Below are 21,081 nucleotides of genomic sequence, written 5' to 3'. Positions count from 1 at the left end.
GTCCACTGTTGGACATTTCTCCTTCGTCTTCATGTATGTAGGCATTTGATAACTCAACTGGGTCTTGAGGAAGCAATTCATATCCACCTATTTCAGGACCATCATCAATATCATCACTGTCGGATGTACCTGGGGGAATTATGACCTCTGGAAAATCTAAATTTTCAATACTATCTATGTCGTTAATCACGTTTTTCAATTCATCTTCGGGTACGGGAGCCATGACTTATTCAAGAATTGTCATACAATTTATATGATATTGTTTAGTGGAATATTTTCTTATTTAATTTCAGTTTCATACACAATTGAACTATAATTTATCAGCAATAAGCGGCCATATTTGTTTTGATATATAAACGACCACATACCTATTCGACCATATAAGCTACCTATTCGACCTGAAATCCATTGTAGTCAAATCGACTCGTTTAATTTTAACCTAAAGAGCTCGCCTTTGCTTTTCTTTTTTGTTTTAAGTTGATTCACGAAAAGATGAAATGAAACTTAAATAGAATATGATACAAATTATTCGGTATAACAAATCTAATATGATGTATATTAAAAAATTTATTCGGATCGTTTGATATTATTCCATCAAATTAAATTTCCAATATGTCTGCGTCCATAAATAAATTTAAATCCAGTACAGGTATTGTGTAACTAAACTGAAAACTTGTCTTTGTCCTGATACGACCAGCTCAAACCTGAAATAATATTATTACATATGCATCTTTCACCAAAAGATTCCCATATACCGGTAATAGGATTTCAGCTGAACGAAAATCATAGTCGAGTAAGTGAAGCCCATTGGGCATTATTATTTTATGAACACGGTAACAAATTAATACAAGGTCTACGCTACCTACGGTACGGTAGTTTGTATGAACAATGGTTATGGACTTAATACGTTATGATAGTTTAATGCTTTCATTACTATGATAATATGAATGAAGGCATGGCCTTGAATGAGAGCGCAAGTTATTGATAAAATAACAATAATTGATGATAATCAAATAAACGAAATTCTGTAGACAATCTTTTATAAAGTATCTAGAGAAACTTCTTTAAGGTGTGAAAGTAATCATCTATAACGATGACACCATCATTGCTTGGGAGAAAGTCTTGGGAAATTATGTCAAAGCTGTCATTTTATTCCTTATGACGCATAGCATATCCAGGAAAAATAAAAACACAACATAAGGGTTGTTAAGTTGGTACAAAAAATCCCTTTCTGTGTTTGATCCGCCATCTGTTTTCTCATTTTTTTTGACTACCCGTGGGACATAAATTTTCTGAAACGAATTGATGTATATGTATGTGTTACCATTATAGAGAGCTTCGCTCTCGATGGCTTTGTCGTCGAGAGAGCTGCGCTCTCATATTATGTGTGGACCACTTTTCTGTGTAATTATTTATCAGTTTATGGTTTATGTGAGGGGACTGATACTAGTGCCAGTTGTGTAATAAAACACCCAAAAATGTTCAGGGCAAACAGGGTTCGCACAGCCTTGAAAAACCCTTGAATCCCGTCCATTGCCTTGAAAAACCTTGATTTCAAAAAAAGACTTTGAAAACACCATAAAAAACCCATTTTCTCTTGAAAAGTCCTTGAATTTTGAATAAAGTCAAATTGTGTATATTTTTATCATTAACCCCATTGACTAATATTAACTATCTTTATTGATTTCACAGTTCAGAAGTTAGGTACATGTGTATTCTGTCAGACTAATATCCTTGAAAAGTCCTTGAATTTCAAAGTCCATAGTCCTTGAAAAGTCTTTGAATTTTTGAGGCAAAGTGCTGTATGAACTCTGGCTAAGAATCTCTCCTGTCTTTCATTGTCCTTGTATACTAGCTCACGAAAAAAATTAGCATTGTTATATTTTCAGATAAAGCAGATAAATTAATTAAATTGTTTAATTCACCAGTGACAAATATGAGTAGCAATGGTCAAAGTGAGCAGAGCTTATATGGTGGAGCAATGACAGTTATTTTACCACCTCAAGCTATTGATGTCAGGTATGTAGATCTTTGTGAGTCACTGCCTATTATCTTTTGACTGTCATCATTAATATATCATTTTTTTGCATTGCTAATAATGAGTTAGATAAGTGATATGGATGCCTGTATCCTATTATTACCAGAATTTTAGGCAAAATATATTGATTCTTTGGAATTCAATTTTCAATCATCACTTCGCTGTTTATTTCCATCTTTTTAGCTTCAATCGGGAATGCAATTCAGTATCAAATTAATGGGGATAAATTAAAAAACCATTCAACAAATACAGAATAATATTCTCTATTTCAGTCAAATTCGAGATGTTCCTGATAATCAAGAAGTGTTTACCCATAATGTAACCGATCAGAGTATAATCTTTGATATATTAGAGTATATTGAAGAACCTGATCATCAAGCTATACAGTAAGTTAACAAGTATTTTGATAGTTATTAGGGTGATTGAAAGTAAAAAGTTACTATCGAGCGACAATTTACTATTCAATAGTACCAGGGTTAAAGCAAAGTTTATAACAAATGTGATGTTAATTTTCAATTTTTAAATCAAAATATTATAGATGATTATCATATACTATATAATAATATTTTGAATTAATCATATTAGGGAGGAGATATAAGATAAAATGCATTATTTTTTTTTTGCAAAATGAAAGTAAATATATTCTTTCCTGTTGCTAGAGATTGTAATTTAAATACCAAAAAAAAACAACTGTTTATCTGATCAGTTCTGGGAAATTAGGTGATTACGAGTTAATTATGAAATTTTGAGACAAACTGGTATTTTTCCTAATGAACTGTACTTTCTATTCATACAAGTTATATATATCTGCTAATTAATAATTGAATATATATATGTATAAATGAAAACAAAGTTACCAATCTATAAAGGAAATGGTATCTTATTCTGTAACTTTCAGATCACATTTTCAAGAAGTAGCTGAATATAACAAAGCCAGTGATAATGATGTCACTAAAATTATTAGTATAGAGGAGATCAGTAAAGATGAACTTTTACTGACAGAGTAAGTTGCCATATAATATTATTGTATGAAAAGTGAAAAATGTTTCCAATCCTTTCAATGGCAACGATAAAAATTGAAATTTAATTATTCTAGTGATGCGGGTCTGCTGTTTAGATTCCTATAATATTTTAAGTAATGATTGTCAATCATGGAACTGTAGAGGAAAGTTTCATATTGTCAGACAATGGGGAAAAAAGTGATAGATTCTAGAATTTTCTTAAGATGACAGCAGAATGGTGCTGAAATTGTATGAACCCTTATTTCTGTCTTATTTAAGATTTTAAATGTTATATAAGTGGTGTTTTTTCCAGATGTACTAAAGCATATTATGTATTGGGCCAACAAAAAGTAGCAAAATTTAATGAAACAGCCAAAAATCTGATGAATCTTCATCTTGGGCTGTTTAGATTACCTCAATTTTCAACAGATATTCTGATAACATCAAATGACCCAGTTATTATAAGGTTAGTGTACATATTTCCTTATTGTGTTTTAACAATTGTGAAAAACAATCGGGGACATTCAAAATAAGCTAATGATCAGGTCATAAGGGTGTATCCTTAAAGATAAAAATATATTTTTACCCTATAAACTGCATGATATTTACTTATTACCTTTTATTTTCCAGTCCAGAGAGTAGCAGTCATAATGCTATTCCTACATCGGCCGATAGGTGGACAGTGATGGATATTAAACGTGTTATAACTTCACTAAAACTATTAGATACGGGACTCTTTGAATAAGTTGTGGTTATTTCTCAATGATATCCACTATTACCAAGGGGGGTCCTAAATTCTATGCCAGTGAGAGTTAAAGGGTCCTAATGTAAAGGCTATCTGGTGTCCAGAAATCCTCTGTCACAGTGACAGAACCAATTGTATTTCTTTATGAGATGCATTTTTCAGCATGAAAGCTGTGAAATTTGAAGATTAAATTAGCCCACATTCAGAATTAAAATCTGTAACATTTGGATTAAATTTTTTTTAGCCCTGCTAGTTTCTTATAATTTATGCAAAATAAAGTGACATTTAACCAACCTGCATGTTCTATGCACTGAGAAGAAACCCTAGTCATATGTAAACAGCAAAAGTTAGGTTGATTGGAAAAAATTGATATTTAACATAATAATGTACCCAACTGACAACACAAAGTTTATCAGCCGACATTACTATAATTTACCCAACTGCCAGCCAACTCTGCCCCCTCGCCAGGAGTGTGTGCTGGGGCTCAGCTCACTCAGATTTTGTGTGCTATCATTTTGGTTTTTCTAGGGCTTAGTTCTCACTTGCTAACCCTAACTGCACTGTTACAACCCAAAATTCCTAACGACAGGCCTTAGTCAACATAAAGTTGACCAGCTTATATTTGCCATAATTACCCATTTGATAACCAACATAAAGTAGAGATCATCAGAATATACCCATTTGATAGCCAACATCAAATAGATCAAGGGACAATTATCATAATGTACAGGCCAGTTAGGCCTATAACATTACCATAATCTACCCAACTTACACCGACACAAAATAGAACAGCTGACATCGAAATAATATTCCAAGCTCACAGTCAGCTATAACAAATAGGCATAATGCGACGCATTTACAGCAACACAAAATAGACCGGCTGACAATACCATAATGTAATCTACTGACAGGCAACGTAGGTCAGCTCTAACCATAATGCATAATGTGCCGAATTTACAGCTGACATTACCATAATGTACAATATGAAAACATTTTTCGACATAGGCCTTAGCCTATTCGAGATATTTTTCACATATCTTAAATTACAGAAAACTATGTTTATAACTACTCGAAAAACCCTTAAGACTCTCAAATCAGTCTTCATAAATTCAAAAGTAAAGTCAGGTGACTTAATTTCGTGCATTTACGGAAATGATAAAAACAGTCAAGTAACCTAATTTTGCGGTAATCTATTTTTCGTGGGTTTCCGGAAATGATTAATAATTTACATGTGCGACCTCGCGTGACCTCCGCATTTGCTTGTTTTGATGAACATGGGTTTTCTGTACAATATCAGGTAGTAGAATGAATTCAGTAGTTTCAAGCAAGGTAAAATTATTAATGTATAATGTTGACAAATACAAAATGGCGGATTTCACTTATTACCAAACGTCACAATTTTTTATCGGCCGAATTTCATTATAATCCCAAGCAGTAATCGTAATTCCAAGTGTAATCCAACGAATGAAGTCACGTGAGCAACTAGTGGTTTCCGTGTCAGCAGAAAATTTCTATGGAACACAAGTGGACCATATTCTTATGTTGTTTCAGTTACTTTTAGCAATAAATCACGCTACGTATCTTATTTTCTCAGTCACTATTTTTTTTTTTAATCGTGGTTCTTCGAAGGAATTGTCACTAGTTATAATGAATTGATATTAAAGATAAATACTAAGAGAAGTTAATTATACCACCCGGTATCCATACAACGTGTTTTTTTTAGGCTTATTTATAGATCAAACATTGTACACGAAAATAGGTGACGCATTCTGCCGCCGTTGCCGAGTTCGTTGCTCATGAAATATGGGTCAAAGTGAAGGATTCATAAAGAAAATCGAAATAAACCAATTTTAATTATTTTGTAGAATATCTGAGGAAACATCTAAGACAAAAAAAAAAAATCGTTTTTTTAACTTTGACGAAATTCGGTGTTGAATCCGTATATCCACGAAATTAGGTTACACCACAGTATACTAAATAATTATGTCAATTCAGCAAGATGAATTTATAATACAAATCCAATCCGTATAAAGTGACAATGCGCATGCTCAATAAGGTGAAAGTGTGGTCTGAATCTCTATTGGGCTCAAAATCATTTGCTTTAATTTAATTGTGTATATAATTTGCATTAGTAGGCCTACTCTGCACAGAAGTCTTTATTAGCAAAGATCACATTTTGGACATGTCCTTTTGTAGAACTGGAGAGGAAGGTAAACTATTGTTGAATGACGTATATGGCACGTGCTGTTGTTATTTTAAGTAATTCACTTGTCCGAAATTGTCTGATTTTTATACGCCCACATGAAATGGGTGTCCGTCCACAATTGCTCGTAAACACTCTAGAAGGCACAATTCTTCACTGATTTCGACGAAACTAGGTATAGTTGTTTGTAATCACCCAAGGATGAACCCTACTGAAAATCAGAAAAATCGAAAAATATTTAGTATGAGTTATTGCCCTTGAAACGCTCGTAAACACTCTAGAAGGTGCAATTCATGACGGATTTTGATGAAACTTGGTGTGAGTGTTTGTTATTACCCAAGGATAAACCCTATTTAAAATCAGAAAGATCGAAAAATAATTAGTATGAGTTATTGCCCATGTTCTTGAAAACTCGTTCAATTTGTAGCTCGTAAACACTCTAGATGGCTCAATTCTTGACGGATTTTAACGAAACTTGGCTTGAGTGTTTGTTATCACCCAAGGATAAAGCCTATTGAAAATCAGAAAAATCGAAAAATATTTAGTATGAGTTATTGCCCTTGTTCTTGAAAACTCGTTCAATTTGTAGCTCGCAAACACTCTAGAAGGGACAGTATCGCCCTAAAGAGTTCAAAAGAAGTGTATGACCGAAGTTTGAATATTTTATACTGGTGATTGTTACTGTACTGCTAAATATTTATATTCAAAATCAAAGCTGCTAGTGGGCGTATATTACCTTGGGTTATAACAAACACTCATGCCAAGTTTCGTCAAAATCTGTCAAGAATTGTCCCTTCTGTCAAGAATTGTCAATCTAAAAATTGAACGCGTTTTCAAGAACAAGGGCAATAACTGATACTAAATATTTTTCGATTCTTCTGATTTTTATACGCCCACATGAAATGGGGGGCGTATATTGCCGTTACCCATACCCGTCCGTCGGTCGGTCCGTCCGTCCGTCCGTCCACAATTGCTCGTAAACACTCTACAAGACACAATTCTTGACGGATTTTGACAAAACTTGGTATGAGTGTTCGTAATCACCCTATTGAAAATCAGAATAATCGAAAAATATTTAGTATCAGTTATTGCCCTTGTTCTTGAAAACGCGTTAGAGTTTTAGCTCGTAAACACTCTAGAAGGCACAATTCTTGGTGGATTTTGACGAAACTTGACATGAGTGTTTGCTATCAACCAAGGATAAACCCTATTGAAAATCAGAAATATCGAAAAATATTTAGTATGAGTTATTGCTCTTGTTCTTGAAAACGCTTTCAATTTTTAGCTCGTAAACACTCTAGAAGGCACAATTCTTTTCGTCCTTTTCTTATCATAGTCCTGTTGTAGAATCTTTAAATTACTGTATATAAAAAAAAGTATACATGTGTGGCATTTCCTTATTAATGAGACATATTTTCAGACAGACAGTATTTTCTTGAGACACTGCCATTTATAGAAATAAGAAAAGAAATACCTAGTTTGGGATATTTTTTGAAAAATTATGCGATTTTCTAGTACTTCTGAACTCTATTTACATATGTTCAAGACCCAAATCAACTCCCCAAAATGGCACAACTGCCCGTTTTTAAAGTTAAACGACTGTGTTGTAGGTAAAGATAAGATTGTGTTTACCACAGAAGAAGAATTACATGAACCCAGTAAAGATGTTTTGCGATATATTGATGTTCTGATTCAAGGGTTAGATTCCAAAGAAAGAGAACCAGGTAAATCATCTTACATGCAGTATGCGATCATCCATTTGGTACCACTTCCACTTCCACTTCCATATCCACTGCGACCGGCCCTTTATAGGATTCTACACTTTTAAAATAGAGTTAACTATTGACGTGTTACCCTTATTCTGGCATAAACAACTACAATAATATCGTTTCACAAGATGTCTGTATATCTTTTGCAGAAGGATTTGTCCAAAAGAATGGTGATTTAAACTGGGGCTGTTCTTGTTTGGGAAGTTTACCAACTGGTCCATGTGGTCTTGACTTTCGTGAATTCCAAACTTGTTTAAACAACAGTAAAGAGGAGGGTGTGGACTGTTTTGAGCCATGGCAGGGGTTTAGTAAATGTATTAAAGAAAATGCCGAATTATATCTCAAACCGGACGACACTGATGATGCTGTATCTGGTGAAACTACGTCTGATAACTCTACGAACAAAAATCTAACCTAGCTTTAACATATTATAGTACCGCAGTGCTTTTAATAGAAATTTGTTTGTGAACACTTTTTTTTAACAAGATCAACTATGATGGTGTCTATTGATGATCAGTATGATGTAAAAATACCGTAATAAACTTTTGTATCATAATGCACATCTTTAGATGGGTCTATTTTCGAGAAGACGATTGCTTATCGAAGGTGTGGAAGCAGCGTCGGGGTATGAAAGCAGTAACACGATGGCATTAACCGCGTTTCCACCGAGAATAATAAAGTAAAGCTTGTTCTAAGCTAGCTTAGAGGCAGATTTATGGCCTAACGCGTTGCGTTTACACTGAATTTAAATGGTTCCCGAACGGTTTTAGCCTCGAAGATAAGGTCGCACAATATTGACAACTCTTGATGTACTGTACAAGAATACCCTTTAGACCGGAAAGACCAGTACGCCCACTTTTGCCGAACGAGATAAAGCTGGCCTTTTTGCGTTTCCACTGTGTAAAGTGAAAACATTAAGCTAGCTTTCATTTGGCCCCCGATAAATTGCCGGGCGTAAAAAGAGAGGTTTTCGGTTCCCGAACCGTAACGGTTCGACATTTTGCCCAATGGAAACACAAAGCTTAAAGCCGACTTTTTCCATCAGTGGAAACACAGTTATTCTTTCAGGTTCAAATGCACCTTCTTCAACTGTCTATAGAGCCGTAATTACATGTGTCTTAATGCTTTGAAAGATGTTCTTAGAGGGACAAATGCACCATCTTGCGGGGTTGATTTCAGTGTTGAATATATATAAACAGTCTTTAGAAGTCCTAGAAATGTACGAAAATCGCATAATTCCTTCAAAAATATTTCAAACTTGGAATTTTTTTCCTATCTCTATACATGTCTTTCTCTAAGTGGCAATGTCTCAGAAAAGACGACTCGTATTTTTAATTTCAAAAGCGGATAATTCTGGACACACGTGGACACAAGACTCAAATTTCGAGGGTGAAAAAAATCCCGTTTCTGAGACTAAAGTATGATTGGTTCAAAAAATGGCTTATCTGTCCTTTAAACTGACTCCACACTGGTAAGGCATTCTCTTTCACGTCAATCAACATGCACGTCGTGAAACGCTTCTTATAAATGTGTATGTAGGCCTACACCATAATGCTGTAGTCCCTAATCCGTCGTCAACAAATATTTTTGGCGAAATTGAATAATGCTCTGTGTACACTGGCAACATTTCAGGAAACAACAAGTGGATACACGATGTTTCCAAATGTTTCCCAAAATATTGATACAGTGTAAAAATTTTCTCGACACAAACCGACACATTTGTCATACTCTTTTTTACTTAACTCTGTAAGTAGAACAGACTGCCTTTTTTTTTACTGGATCATGTAATTTTGTAGGTGCAATACATATTTATTGTACATGATGGATGCAAAAATGATTCAGAACAGAAATTAGAATACGTAATATCTTCTATGGAACATTACATTCTACCCGAACAATTTTGGGAGATAAGCAGTTCACTCTCCATGTCTTCACCTCAACTTGAGCTGATGTTGTAATGCATTAAATGGCATTTCACAAAATTTCCTGAAAAGTTCCTGGTCTGACTTTGCATGTGACTTGGACTTTAATAAATAAATGTAGTTATCTATTGATACAATAGCACTACCTTAAACTTTGTGCTTCCCAAAGATTGTACCAGTATAATTATACAGTATGTGTCAGAAAATTTGTCGGAATAAATTAGCATTTTTGTGGCACCATCCATTTGAAAAGGGTCAATATATGAATTACTTCATAGAATGAAAAACCGTGATCGGTGCCCGCATCAAGCCATTGGACGATAGGAAAAGAACCTACTCACAAACACAGTGAACCGCGAGCGGTGTGTTACGTGGGCATTAAAGACCATATTACGGGTATCCAAGTTGACCATGAAGTCATTTTGGGCAATTATTCTTTAGAAAATAGGCTTTCCCTCTCATTTTCTGGACACATCTATCTTAATTTGTATCTAAACTTGCTTCCTCGTGTATACAAGGCCCAAATTTTTGTGTTTGGTTGAATCCAATTGTATGCATTGGTTTTGTGTCCTGTTGTTTTCTGAAATGTTGCCAGTGTACACGCAGCTTAATACTTCTTATTGGATTTTGTAGAATGATGATATCTAAAAAAGGTACGAAGGCTTCTAGTGGTACCCTTCTGGTTTTTTTTTTATTTTTCTACTAAAGAGGTAGAATTTTAGAACAGTTACTTGTTACTGGTCTGTAGCCATTAAGTGGTGCCATAAAAATGAACATACATACCATTATGAACATAATTCTATTGTTCTGTGATAGGTGAAGGAAAGAAGAGACAGAAATGATACACATTAGAACATGTATACGATTCAGATTCAATGTGGCCGGTAATCGAACGAATAATAAGAATTCATCACGTCGTGCAAACTGGCCACCCAATATATAACCTGCACACCCATGCACATGTTTTCAGGATACATTTTTATATTCCAAACAAAATATATGTAGACACCTTTAGAAAGACTTGTCAATTGGGTTTTTGTTTTTACTTTATGCCAAGTAGCCTAACCACATTTCGTTCCTTGTGAGTGTGATTATGTTTCATTTGTAGCTTTAAATATTATAAGCTTTTTAAGAGTTATCCACCTTTATCTAAACAGCATTGTATCTCCACACATGCTGCCTTGAAAGTAACAGTTTTAGACTGAGATTGAGATTCAAAATGAAGAGGCACTGTAGAAGTGTCATAGGCACAGGCCTCCGTGGAGTTCTACCCCAGAATATTTTTCAAAAATAGCATTGATTCATACATGTTCGGACAAAAAAGTAAAAAAGATGGTGTTTGATAAATATATAAATGATATTTGTTTATGTCGTATATTTGACGACAAGTATATATAGAAGATAACTAGGTTTAGAATATTTCACAAACAATCTTTCAACATGTGTGGTCATGTGATGCCAACATGAAGTCAAGCGATTCACAAAATGGCAGCCATGTAGGTTTGGGGGCATACAAGTACTGATTCATGCATAAGTGCCTGAGGATGATGATCATGACTGGAAGAAACTGTCGAGGATTGCAATACCATTCATTCGTTTAACAGGGTAGATAATGTATGTTCCCTTCCTTGAAGGTGGTTGTGCCATCATGGACAAGATTTTAGTGTGTCGAAATTTTAACTTCGAATTATTTCCGCCGACAATAATGTCGCAAATAAAGATATTCAAGATAGGGTTGTTCATTTTCAAACGAAAAAAAAGAAAAAAAATCAATAAACAAACTTCAGAACATTGAAAAACACCTTCTATATGTTAAGGTATCGACGACAAAAACTCAATCAAAATAATGATTCAAGTTGGTAAGCCTTATCAATTCAGTTATTCCGGTTATATATTATTGCAATTATGTCGTACATAATCGTACGGGCTCATCAATATAGGTTTATTCAACAATTATAAAAAATATGATAGACCATATCATCAGCGACATAATTGCTCAAGTGATTCATCAATACTTCACCTGTTCAAAAATGCATTTTGATTATAGTATTAATATAATCTAGTCTGTCACCCATTCGCTAACAGGAACTCGTCTTTATAAGGAAAGGATTAAATGAGGTAAATTTATGAACAATCTGCTGATAAATCTGTACAGTATCAGAATGCTGATAATGAACGCCACTTATAATAGAAATTGACTAGATGTGTCAGAATGTGAACGCTGGACGCTAAGTGTCAAAACATTAATCTGAGCTTGTCACTAACTTTATGAATTACCGACGTGTGCCATTCTATTGTCAACTGAAATATAACTTAACAATACTGTTAACATAGATAGCAACCTCTGACCCGCTTTGAATGATTCAAAAATGATAAAGAAAGGACTGAACATGTGTTTTGGTTGAAGAAAGCTTGGATATAAATAACGCTAGATGTCATTCTTTTGTGAAGTTCGCAATTTGATGACCGGTAATAAATACCATACGGTCGGGACTATTATTTGATATTTTTCAAATTTATATATTTATTCCGTTCGTGAAATTGTATATATTATTGAACAATTGGAATTGAACATTTAATATGAAAAGATCTATGGTCTGTTGTGTGATTTGTTATAACTAAAGTATTCATCCCCGAACATAAAACAGTTTACTTTACCTGCAACGCCTTAATATTAATTTCGCCTGCGTCCCTATACTGACACTACTATAAAGGGATTGTAAGAGATAGCGAATTATATACAAATTTGATTTTAGATCATTATATTAAATTGCCCGACACGCTACATAAGATTTAATGACGTATTTGACATCTTGTAATGGCGTATTTCATGTCATGTCACGTGTCAGTCTATAATGATGGAAACGATAATCGTTTACACGCGCCATGCCAAATTCCTATAATTTTGTAATTAATCGTCGATCATGTGGCACTGTAGAGGAATGTTTCATATCGTCTGCTGAATTGTTTTCCTGTTTTCATTAAAATTCTTCACTATTTTGAAAGGTAACGCTTGTTATATTTTTACGTAAAAATTCATCGCACCCCTTAAGAAATATGGTAAGGGTCATTTCTCTTGAAAGACAAAAGATAACCAGTCCCCCGTAGGCCTACTTTCAAATTTAAATAGCCTTTGATGAAAGTATACTTCAAGTTGGACTTTGTTAGATGGCGATATGACTCATATTTGATTATGACCTATAGTGAAAACATTGCTTTAGATGAAAATTGACACGATTGTCGAGTGCAATACTTATAATACTATTAGCGTTTATATTGTATTTTGTTCTTCGTTTTCCCACGGGCTCTAAATCCCTTCGCAAAGCAAATCGCGTGTGCTAGCTTGAATAAGTTCAAATCTAGGCAATGTCATTGGCTAAAAGTAAAGAGGGGTCAAATGTCGTAACACTTGAGTGGCCCCGGTGTCAATCACAAAATTCAAGTGGTAAAGATTAATAGAAACGCGTGCCAAAGTGATAATCTATGCCGACGTGACGTTGTGGGAAAACTCCTCCCTCTTCTGTATTTCTGGGGTTTTGGTTTATGTTAAATAATAATGTTCTTTATGTCTACTTATTTACTAAATATATCATCAAATACCCTATACACCATATGGCAAGCAGATTTTTTCCCTGAGAAACTTTCTTCAGGGCTTTTGTCAAATCATTACTCATAATTCAATATAGAAAAAAACTTAAAAAAGGTTAATTCATTCTATATTTAAATCTGACTCTTTACATTAAAATACGTATCCAAAAAGCATAACAATCAAATATTTTGCTTGTCATTTGTGCATGTGATTGAAAATTGCAATGCTTTGAATTCAATATTTTCATAAAGTGCAAATAATAGTGAGATAACCCATAGGAATATGTTGACAGAAAAGTTCATCATGTTGCTTCATGTTGGCTTTTCTTTTTTCACTGTTCTTGTTCAATGCATGCCCAAGTGGTTGAAATTTGAGTAAAGTGGTCGCAGAATTTCATTGCGACGAACCTATCCTCAACAGTAAAAAAAAATCATTACTTTTCTCTATTGCCACTCCTCTTAAGTCATCTTAATGCTTTATTTCCCAAATTCTTGCAGTTGGTCTATAGTTTTGTCCACTGTTGATAAAGCTAGCAACAGCTCCGACAAGACATAATATTCAATGATTTGTTGTAACGGCTGCTTAGAGGCTAAATTGGAATTTTCCGTCTTCATACTTAATGTAAATTAGAGCAAGCATTGTTCACTGTTATAAGTTATTAGTTAGATACAGATCATTCTTGCTGAAAGCATCAACATTGAACCGATGGAGACTAGAAACTCGTTCAGAAACGCTACAAGCATATTTCAGTAGCAAGATTTCTAGATTTCAAATTTCAAGTCAGCAAAAACTCAAATTCTAGTAGCATCCAATACGGTTAACTACTGAACACTTTATACCTGCGGAAATGTTTTGACTGGGATATTGCTATCAAAGTTGGGGAACATTTCAACTTGATATATCCCAATAACACCCATAGAGTTATATTTTCATGGAAAGCTAATTGAACAGATTTTATGATTTTAATAAAACAACAAATAAAATGTGTAAACTAAAGCACTTGAGATGTTTCAACAATATATCACAATCTTAGCCGTTATAGGCAATAAAAGTTTTATAATTACATGTAGTCTATAGTATTCTTCAGCAGGCGGCACCATCAGTTCTCAATTCAAACACTAGTGCGTTCGATATATTAGTTTATTTAATACAGCAGTCGTGTTAATATAATTACCATGGACGCCACAATTTCTCTTCCTGGAAGGCACATGAAGGTGGTGAATGAACGGGACTAATTGAATCATACAACTGTTTTGGTACCAAACTGTAACTGTCTTTTGAACAGGGTGATGTACTAGATTTGGGAGAGTAGTAATTAGAACAGGATTTTATGTCCATGGAGTGACTTGTTGGTGAGCTGTAGGTGTTCGTAATGTTTTTTAATCCGGTAGGCGTGTAATTGGTAGGCACTGGGCGAATCGGAGTCACAATTTTAGTGTCCATAACGTTTTGTGGATGTTCACCGACTCTTGCTGGAACTAATAGCACATTGGTGCCAGATGGAGATACTTTTAATTTATTGTCAGGAATTTGGATTTGTAGAGGTCGCTGATACACTTCCTGTTTGATTGGTGACGGTGTTTGGGCGGTATGGATTGCCATTTGAGGAGCTGTAGCAGAATTCACCATTGACAAACAACCAGCCAAATGACCAGTTAATTTGTTACTGATATTTGGGTTAATTCCCTGAATGTTTGTCATATATCTCATTACTTCACTAGCACACTCCGTAAATCCTGCTCTGTATTTGGCTGCACTCTGTGGATTGTTGACCATGGCTGTGTTTGATTGTTGTCTCTGAACATGGTGAAGATATTTCACTGTCATTTCTAGTATATCGGCTTTCTCTAAACGTGATATCTGAGCACTCTGCAAAATAATAAGAAAGATATCATAAGATTTGAGTTTAATGCAGATGCAAATTTAAATGATTAAATTTGTTTCTCAGTTTGCAGTTTTTGTTTTTTCAAACAAATCATATAGGCACGTACATGTATATACAACTTTAAATCAAAATTCATCAAAAACTATACTTACATCTTGTTTCATAGCTTGTAAAACCAAAGTTTTCAATTCTCCTAAACAGTCATTGATTCGTGCTCGTCTTCGTTTTTCAACTAACGGTTTATTTGTCTGTAAGAAAAAATGGAACAAATAAACAGCAACTCACAACAGATTTTCAAAAGGTTATTACGTAGTTCAAACTTAAAAATATTGCAGCTGGCATGTTATACATGACTTGTCATTGGGAAATCTCGAAATTTACTGTGCACAACAAGTTCTATAAAAATGGAAAAAGTGAAATGAATTTTAGTAAGTCATTGTCATTAACTGACAATATAAAGAAATTCATCTACGATTTTACAATTCCTAGTTTGAAATATGGATAATACTTTTGCTACAAATGTCTATAAATGCGAAAAGTTACTTTTAGAAGTTGAAAAATTAATAAAAACTTACCCTTCTGCTATAAGGTGCTGGCCGGGGAGTAGTAGCTACTCGTTCAGACATCTTGTACTATATATCCGTTATTAAATTTGAATTTCCTTCTTATCCCTTCAAAGTTTGAAACTTTTCTGACATATCTATGATGTTTTGTTGGTTTTTATCTCCTAAAGCACACGCCATTAGTTTAATGTGTGAAGGCATCCGAAATCACATTCCCACGCTCGTCGACCAATGAAAATCGAGTGTTGTCGCGGGAGTTTGTATCGGCATGCGCCAAGTGGTTTTTCATTGGCTACCGGGCAGATGTTCTCGAGAGTGTATAGGAATTCATTATACAGACGAATAGTAAATATAAACACGTGGCCACGACCAGCGACAAGCAGTGTGGGAAAATTTCGCTAAAAATCTTCAATTTTCACGGCTCACTTACTTATGGTAGCCACTACAAAGCAATTAAACATTTTCAATGTGAACTGTTCTTTTTGTGTTGAATTATCAAAAGTCATAAAACTTAAATATATTCAAAAATTCAAATTTATTTTCTGTGATAGAATGAGAATAGAGATATGAAAATAGAAATATTTTCACGTTTTATGTTTTATAATTTTCAATTGAAAAGTCAGGTATACATTAAATAAGAAAAACAAATATAGCTTTACCTGAGTTCTCGGATATTTCTGCTAGAAAGGGGCTTTTACAAAAACATGCCGATGATCTCTTGATATCTATTCATAATGTATTCATGCTTTTTTATTTATGAGTTGGTGGAACTTTTGTTACGTTGTAAAATTATGAATTATTGCCCATTTAACCAAATCTATCACGCTGATTTTCCCATGCCAACATTTGATATAACAAAACTGTGTTTCTGTATCATTTTCTTATTCACATGCCCTCAGTAACGATGTCAAGCTTAAATTTCAATTCTGTCTAATGATTAATAAAAATAGTGTGCTGTTTAAATGATATTGACAAAGTTATATAATAGAAACATACTATGGTATTGAAATATCCTGAGTGACAGAGTCATACGAGATTTATTTTGAAAAACATAGATATGGCGATTTACACTTTAATGACCAACAAATCCTGGCCTCTTTATAATTCCTATCAAAATAGCCTGGAGATTTTATTAACTAATGAATTCATCTGGTTGAAAACATTTTGAAAAAACAAAAGGCAATTGTAACCAATAACAAGACGATATAAGGAACATGTCGTGGGAAAGTACCGTGGTTATTTGTTGAACAGATGGAGTGATAAGTTGTCGACCAAATTATCTGTCTTTCAAAAATAACTTGAAAATTTATTTCGTATAATATTACAACATCGTGTGGGAACCATGCTTATTATGACAAGCCTCACACCATCAGAATTTCTGTAAATTGTTTTTCTGTCGATTGAGTTTTTTCTATTTCTCTGGAAAGTTTAAAGAAAGTATTTTCAAAAGAGATCAAGTAACATATATTTCTTAAGAAATGAAATTTCGGATAGAAAATAAAAACATTCCATTTAGATGAACGAAATGAACAAAACATATCGATACAATCATTCTTGGTCATCTATTTTTATTCTGATTCCGAATCTGTACAATGGCATTAGATGTTCCGATAGACACATAAAAGTAATATGAAACTTGAAGGGCTGTATCGAATAAAAGGGTGAAACAAGGCTTTCTCATATGACCTCTTGTTTTATTTTTCGCAATAAACCAAGAATGAATGAAGATGTTAAATGATTTCTTCGCTTTATTCTCTTTAGGGGGTTGTAAAAAAAGTTTCTTAATTCTGAACAAAAATTAACATAAATTTCCACAATTCCAATTTTCGATCAGACGACTGTGGTTCCTGCAATTCCGCCAAAAATTAGTGTTTGATGACGTCACTAATCACGAAGGGCCCTATGTGATAAAGCATATTTTGTGATTAGTTTTAGTGGAATTGCAGGAACCACAGACGTCTGATTGAAAATTGGAATGATGCAAATTGATGCCATCACTCATTTAAAATTTAGAAAACCTCTTTACAATTCATTTAAGCTAAGAATGTTTTAACATACATTTACACAAGAATTCTTGTATATATATATGTACAGTTTGCAAACTCTGGAAAACTACAATTTTTCGAGTCTGTCTTATTTGTCACCCTCAAAACTTTCCGTGAAACCGGCTAGACTTCAAAGAAAATTTAATCGTGTTTATTAATTGGTTCGACACCTTGGTAACTTTGTCGAATTAGTTTGTGCTCCAATTTGTTCAATCAAGAAGAGATTTTGTCATGGGAGACTGAACAAATCACAATAAAACAGTAAAATAGTCAGTTAAAAATTGATTGAATTAGCGTTAAAGTAAAGATTGGCTCACAATACATTTTTACACTTTCAGATACGACATTTGTTGTTGATGACCTTGGTGAAAATAGTTTCACACCCAGAGTTTAAAATATTTATCTTCTGTGGCGACATGCTCATTAAATTAGAATAAACCGTCGGCATTCTGATAAATTATTGTTTATTTCAATTTTAAGACCACAAATGCCGATTTACCTAAGATTCTGTTATTTGATTGTTTTCATCCAATAAAGGCACATAAACTATTTATACTTCTTCATTTTTGTTTACTAATTGTGTTTCCAATTCAGTATAGTGACCAACTGGCTTCAAACTACAGTTGTCAATTTATATTTTATATATCTATGTATGTATTATTTATGTATATAGAAAACGAAGATAATAAAATGGATGTACTTAACATTTTTGTTTTGAAATCGAAATCACGAAATCAAGAAAGGCGTTGGTTAATCTTTGACTTTATAATAATAATAATGATAATAATAATAATAATGATTTATTTCTATAGCGCCTATAATCCAGCAGGTTCTGTTCTATGGCGCTGTTGTACAATATGGCATATAACAAATCAACATAACATACATAGTTTTTTAAAAGATGGTAAGGTGGCAATATTTCTACAGCAAGTAAATTTTTCCATAGATACGGCGCAGCATATGAGAAAGCACATTTACCGGTTTCTGAGACGGGCTCAACTATCTCGAGAAGGTTAGATTGTCGAGAGCGTAGATTGCGTTCAGGACGATACGGTTTAACAAGGTCTTTCAAATATTGAGTAGTATTTTCCACATTTAAGCTTGAATATGTCATTGTTAAAATTTTAAATTCAATTCTTTTATTAATGGGGAGCCAGTGTAGATTCTTAAAGACCGGAGTAATATGTTCGCGGAGCTTAGTTCTTGATACTATTCTGATTGCTTTGTTCTGAATTTTTTTAAGTTAGTAAATTTGGTCCTAAGAGATATTAAATAGAGGAGAATTACAATAATCTAATCTGGAAGTGACAAGAGAATTCACAAGCAACTTAGCGGTTTCATTATTGATCATGTTCCTAATTTTACCAATGTTATACAGATGAAAGTTAGTTTTACAGATATAATTAATATGAGAGTCCATCGACAGATTGTTATCAAAAAATACACCAAGATACCGAACTTATTGTGAGTATGACACGTTTGATTCGCCTCTATTTACTGAATCACTTGATGTTTTAGCCAAGTTTTTTCTAGTTCCCATTTTCAATAGTTCTGTCTTATCGTCATTTAGTTTTAAGAAATTTTTCTTCATCCAGAGTCTTATCTGCTCCACACATTGTTCAAGATTACCTAGCGGCCCCTTTCATTCAGTCGGTTTAAAGATAAATAGAATTGGGTGTCATCATCGTATAAATCATATCCAAGATTACAGTTTCTTATTATGTGTCCAAGAGGTGATGTATAAGCTGAGAATAGTAGAGGACGCTATACATAAGTACAGTCGGGTCAGAAGCACTATCTCCAATCACTATTGACTGAGTCCTGTCATATTAATATGGATATCATTCTCTACAATCTCACAGGAAAAAGACCCCATTATTACTACATAACAAGGAAATTCATATATAAATTAGGGGGTATTGAACTAAGAATATCAAATTATCACTTCGCTGACCCTTTATCACAAAGAACAATTACCGTTAATACCCAGTACATAAAGAATAGGCACCTTGTTTTCCAATCAACAACCTTTCATCAATATTAATTTTCATTCTTTACAAAGTACTCACATCAAAAGAGGATTTACAAAGGCGGTTATAAATTAGACTGAAATCGATACACCGAAAAACGAAATTTGTAAAATTATCCTCATTTCTCGCCTTAATAAGAACCCAGGGCCTAATTACTTCACGTGGTTGCTAATGACTAGTTACCCCTCGGCCCCTTTTAATCTTTCCATGCCCTTATTTATTTTGTATATTAAACCCATACTGAAGTTAGTTTGATTCGTCTCAAAACCTGCTTGCTGGCTTAACGACCTCCAGGGAAACTATGTCTGCGTCACACTTTATAAGTTCGCTCACAATATCATACCTAAAGTAAATCCATTCAGGTATTAGTTGAAGATTGTAATTATAGAGAAAGTAAAGAAGATATTGAAAACAAGCTTCCATTTCAAGATGTATCTCGTTCTGTTAGTTTAAAACCTATCTACATTCTGTTTTATAGTTTAAAACCTATCTACATTCTGTTTTATAGTTTAAAACCTATCTACATTCTGTTTTATAGTTTAAAACCTACCTACATTCTGTTTTATAGTTTAAAACCTACCTACATTCTGTTTTATAGTTTAAAACCTACCTACATTCTGTTTTATAGTTGAAAACCTACCCACACTCTGTTCACCAGTCCAGAATCTACCTATATTCTGTTTTATAGTTCAAAACCTACCTACACTCTGTTTTATAGTTCAAAACCTACCTACATTCTGTTTTATAGTTCCAAATTTACCTATATTCTGTTTAAAGTTCAAAACCTACCTACATTCTGTTTTATAGTTTAAAACTTACCTATATTCTGTTTTATAGTTTAAAACCTACCTACACTCTGTTCACCAGTCCAGAACCTACCTACATTCTGTTTTATAGTTGAAAACCTACCCACACTCTGTTCATCAGTTCAGAACATACCTATATTCTGTTTTATAGTTCAAAACCTACCTACATTCTGTTTTATAGTTTAAAACCTACCCACACTCTGTTCACCAGTCCAGAACCTACCTATATTCTGTTTTATAGTTCAAAACCGGCCTACATTCTGTTTTATAGTTTAAAACCTACCTACATTCTGTTTTATAGTTCAAAACCTATCTACATTCTGTTTTAGAGTTTAAAACCTACCTACATTCTGTTTTATAGTTCAAAACCTACCTACATTCTGTTTCATATTTCAAAACATACTTATATTCTGTTTTATAGTTTAAAACCTACCTACATTCTGTTTTATAGTTTAAAACCTATCTATATTCTGTTAAGTAGTTGA

At 33.6% G+C, this 21,081-nt stretch overlaps 3 protein-coding genes across 3 annotated transcripts; 2 read left to right on the top strand and 1 right to left on the bottom strand.

Annotated features, from left to right (window-relative positions):
* The first annotated feature begins 609 nt into the window (after positions 1-609).
* LOTGIDRAFT_213480 (hypothetical protein) lies at positions 610-4,071 on the top strand. The gene is made up of 6 exons (XM_009051769.1): positions 610-793; positions 1,890-2,019; positions 2,311-2,424; positions 2,937-3,041; positions 3,353-3,505; positions 3,670-4,071. The coding sequence occupies exons 2-6, from the start codon at positions 1,937-1,939 to the stop codon at positions 3,782-3,784; spliced, it is 570 nt and encodes a 189-aa protein (XP_009050017.1). The 5' UTR covers positions 610-793; positions 1,890-1,936; the 3' UTR covers positions 3,785-4,071.
* Positions 4,072-5,287: 1,216 nt separating this feature from the next.
* LOTGIDRAFT_213477 (hypothetical protein) lies at positions 5,288-8,312 on the top strand. The gene is made up of 3 exons (XM_009051768.1): positions 5,288-5,994; positions 7,598-7,711; positions 7,906-8,312. Exons 1-3 carry the CDS (start codon positions 5,967-5,969, stop codon positions 8,172-8,174), a joined length of 411 nt encoding a protein of 136 aa, XP_009050016.1. The 5' UTR covers positions 5,288-5,966; the 3' UTR covers positions 8,175-8,312.
* Positions 8,313-14,836: 6,524 nt separating this feature from the next.
* On the bottom strand, positions 14,837-15,403 carry LOTGIDRAFT_67089 (hypothetical protein; the record flags this gene model as incomplete). Its single annotated transcript, XM_009051511.1, has 2 exons — positions 14,837-15,136; positions 15,305-15,403. Coding segments are annotated over 2 exons (399 nt in total), but the record flags the coding sequence as incomplete, so codon positions are not given.
* Between the last annotated feature and the right edge of the window lie 5,678 nt (positions 15,404-21,081).

This window comes from Lottia gigantea (assembly GCF_000327385.1).
Source record: "Lottia gigantea unplaced genomic scaffold LOTGIsca_17, whole genome shotgun sequence".
NCBI lineage: Eukaryota > Metazoa > Mollusca > Gastropoda > Lottiidae > Lottia > Lottia gigantea.
The sequence above is the reverse complement of the archived record's forward strand: the minus strand, read 5'-3'. Positions and strand labels throughout refer to the sequence as shown.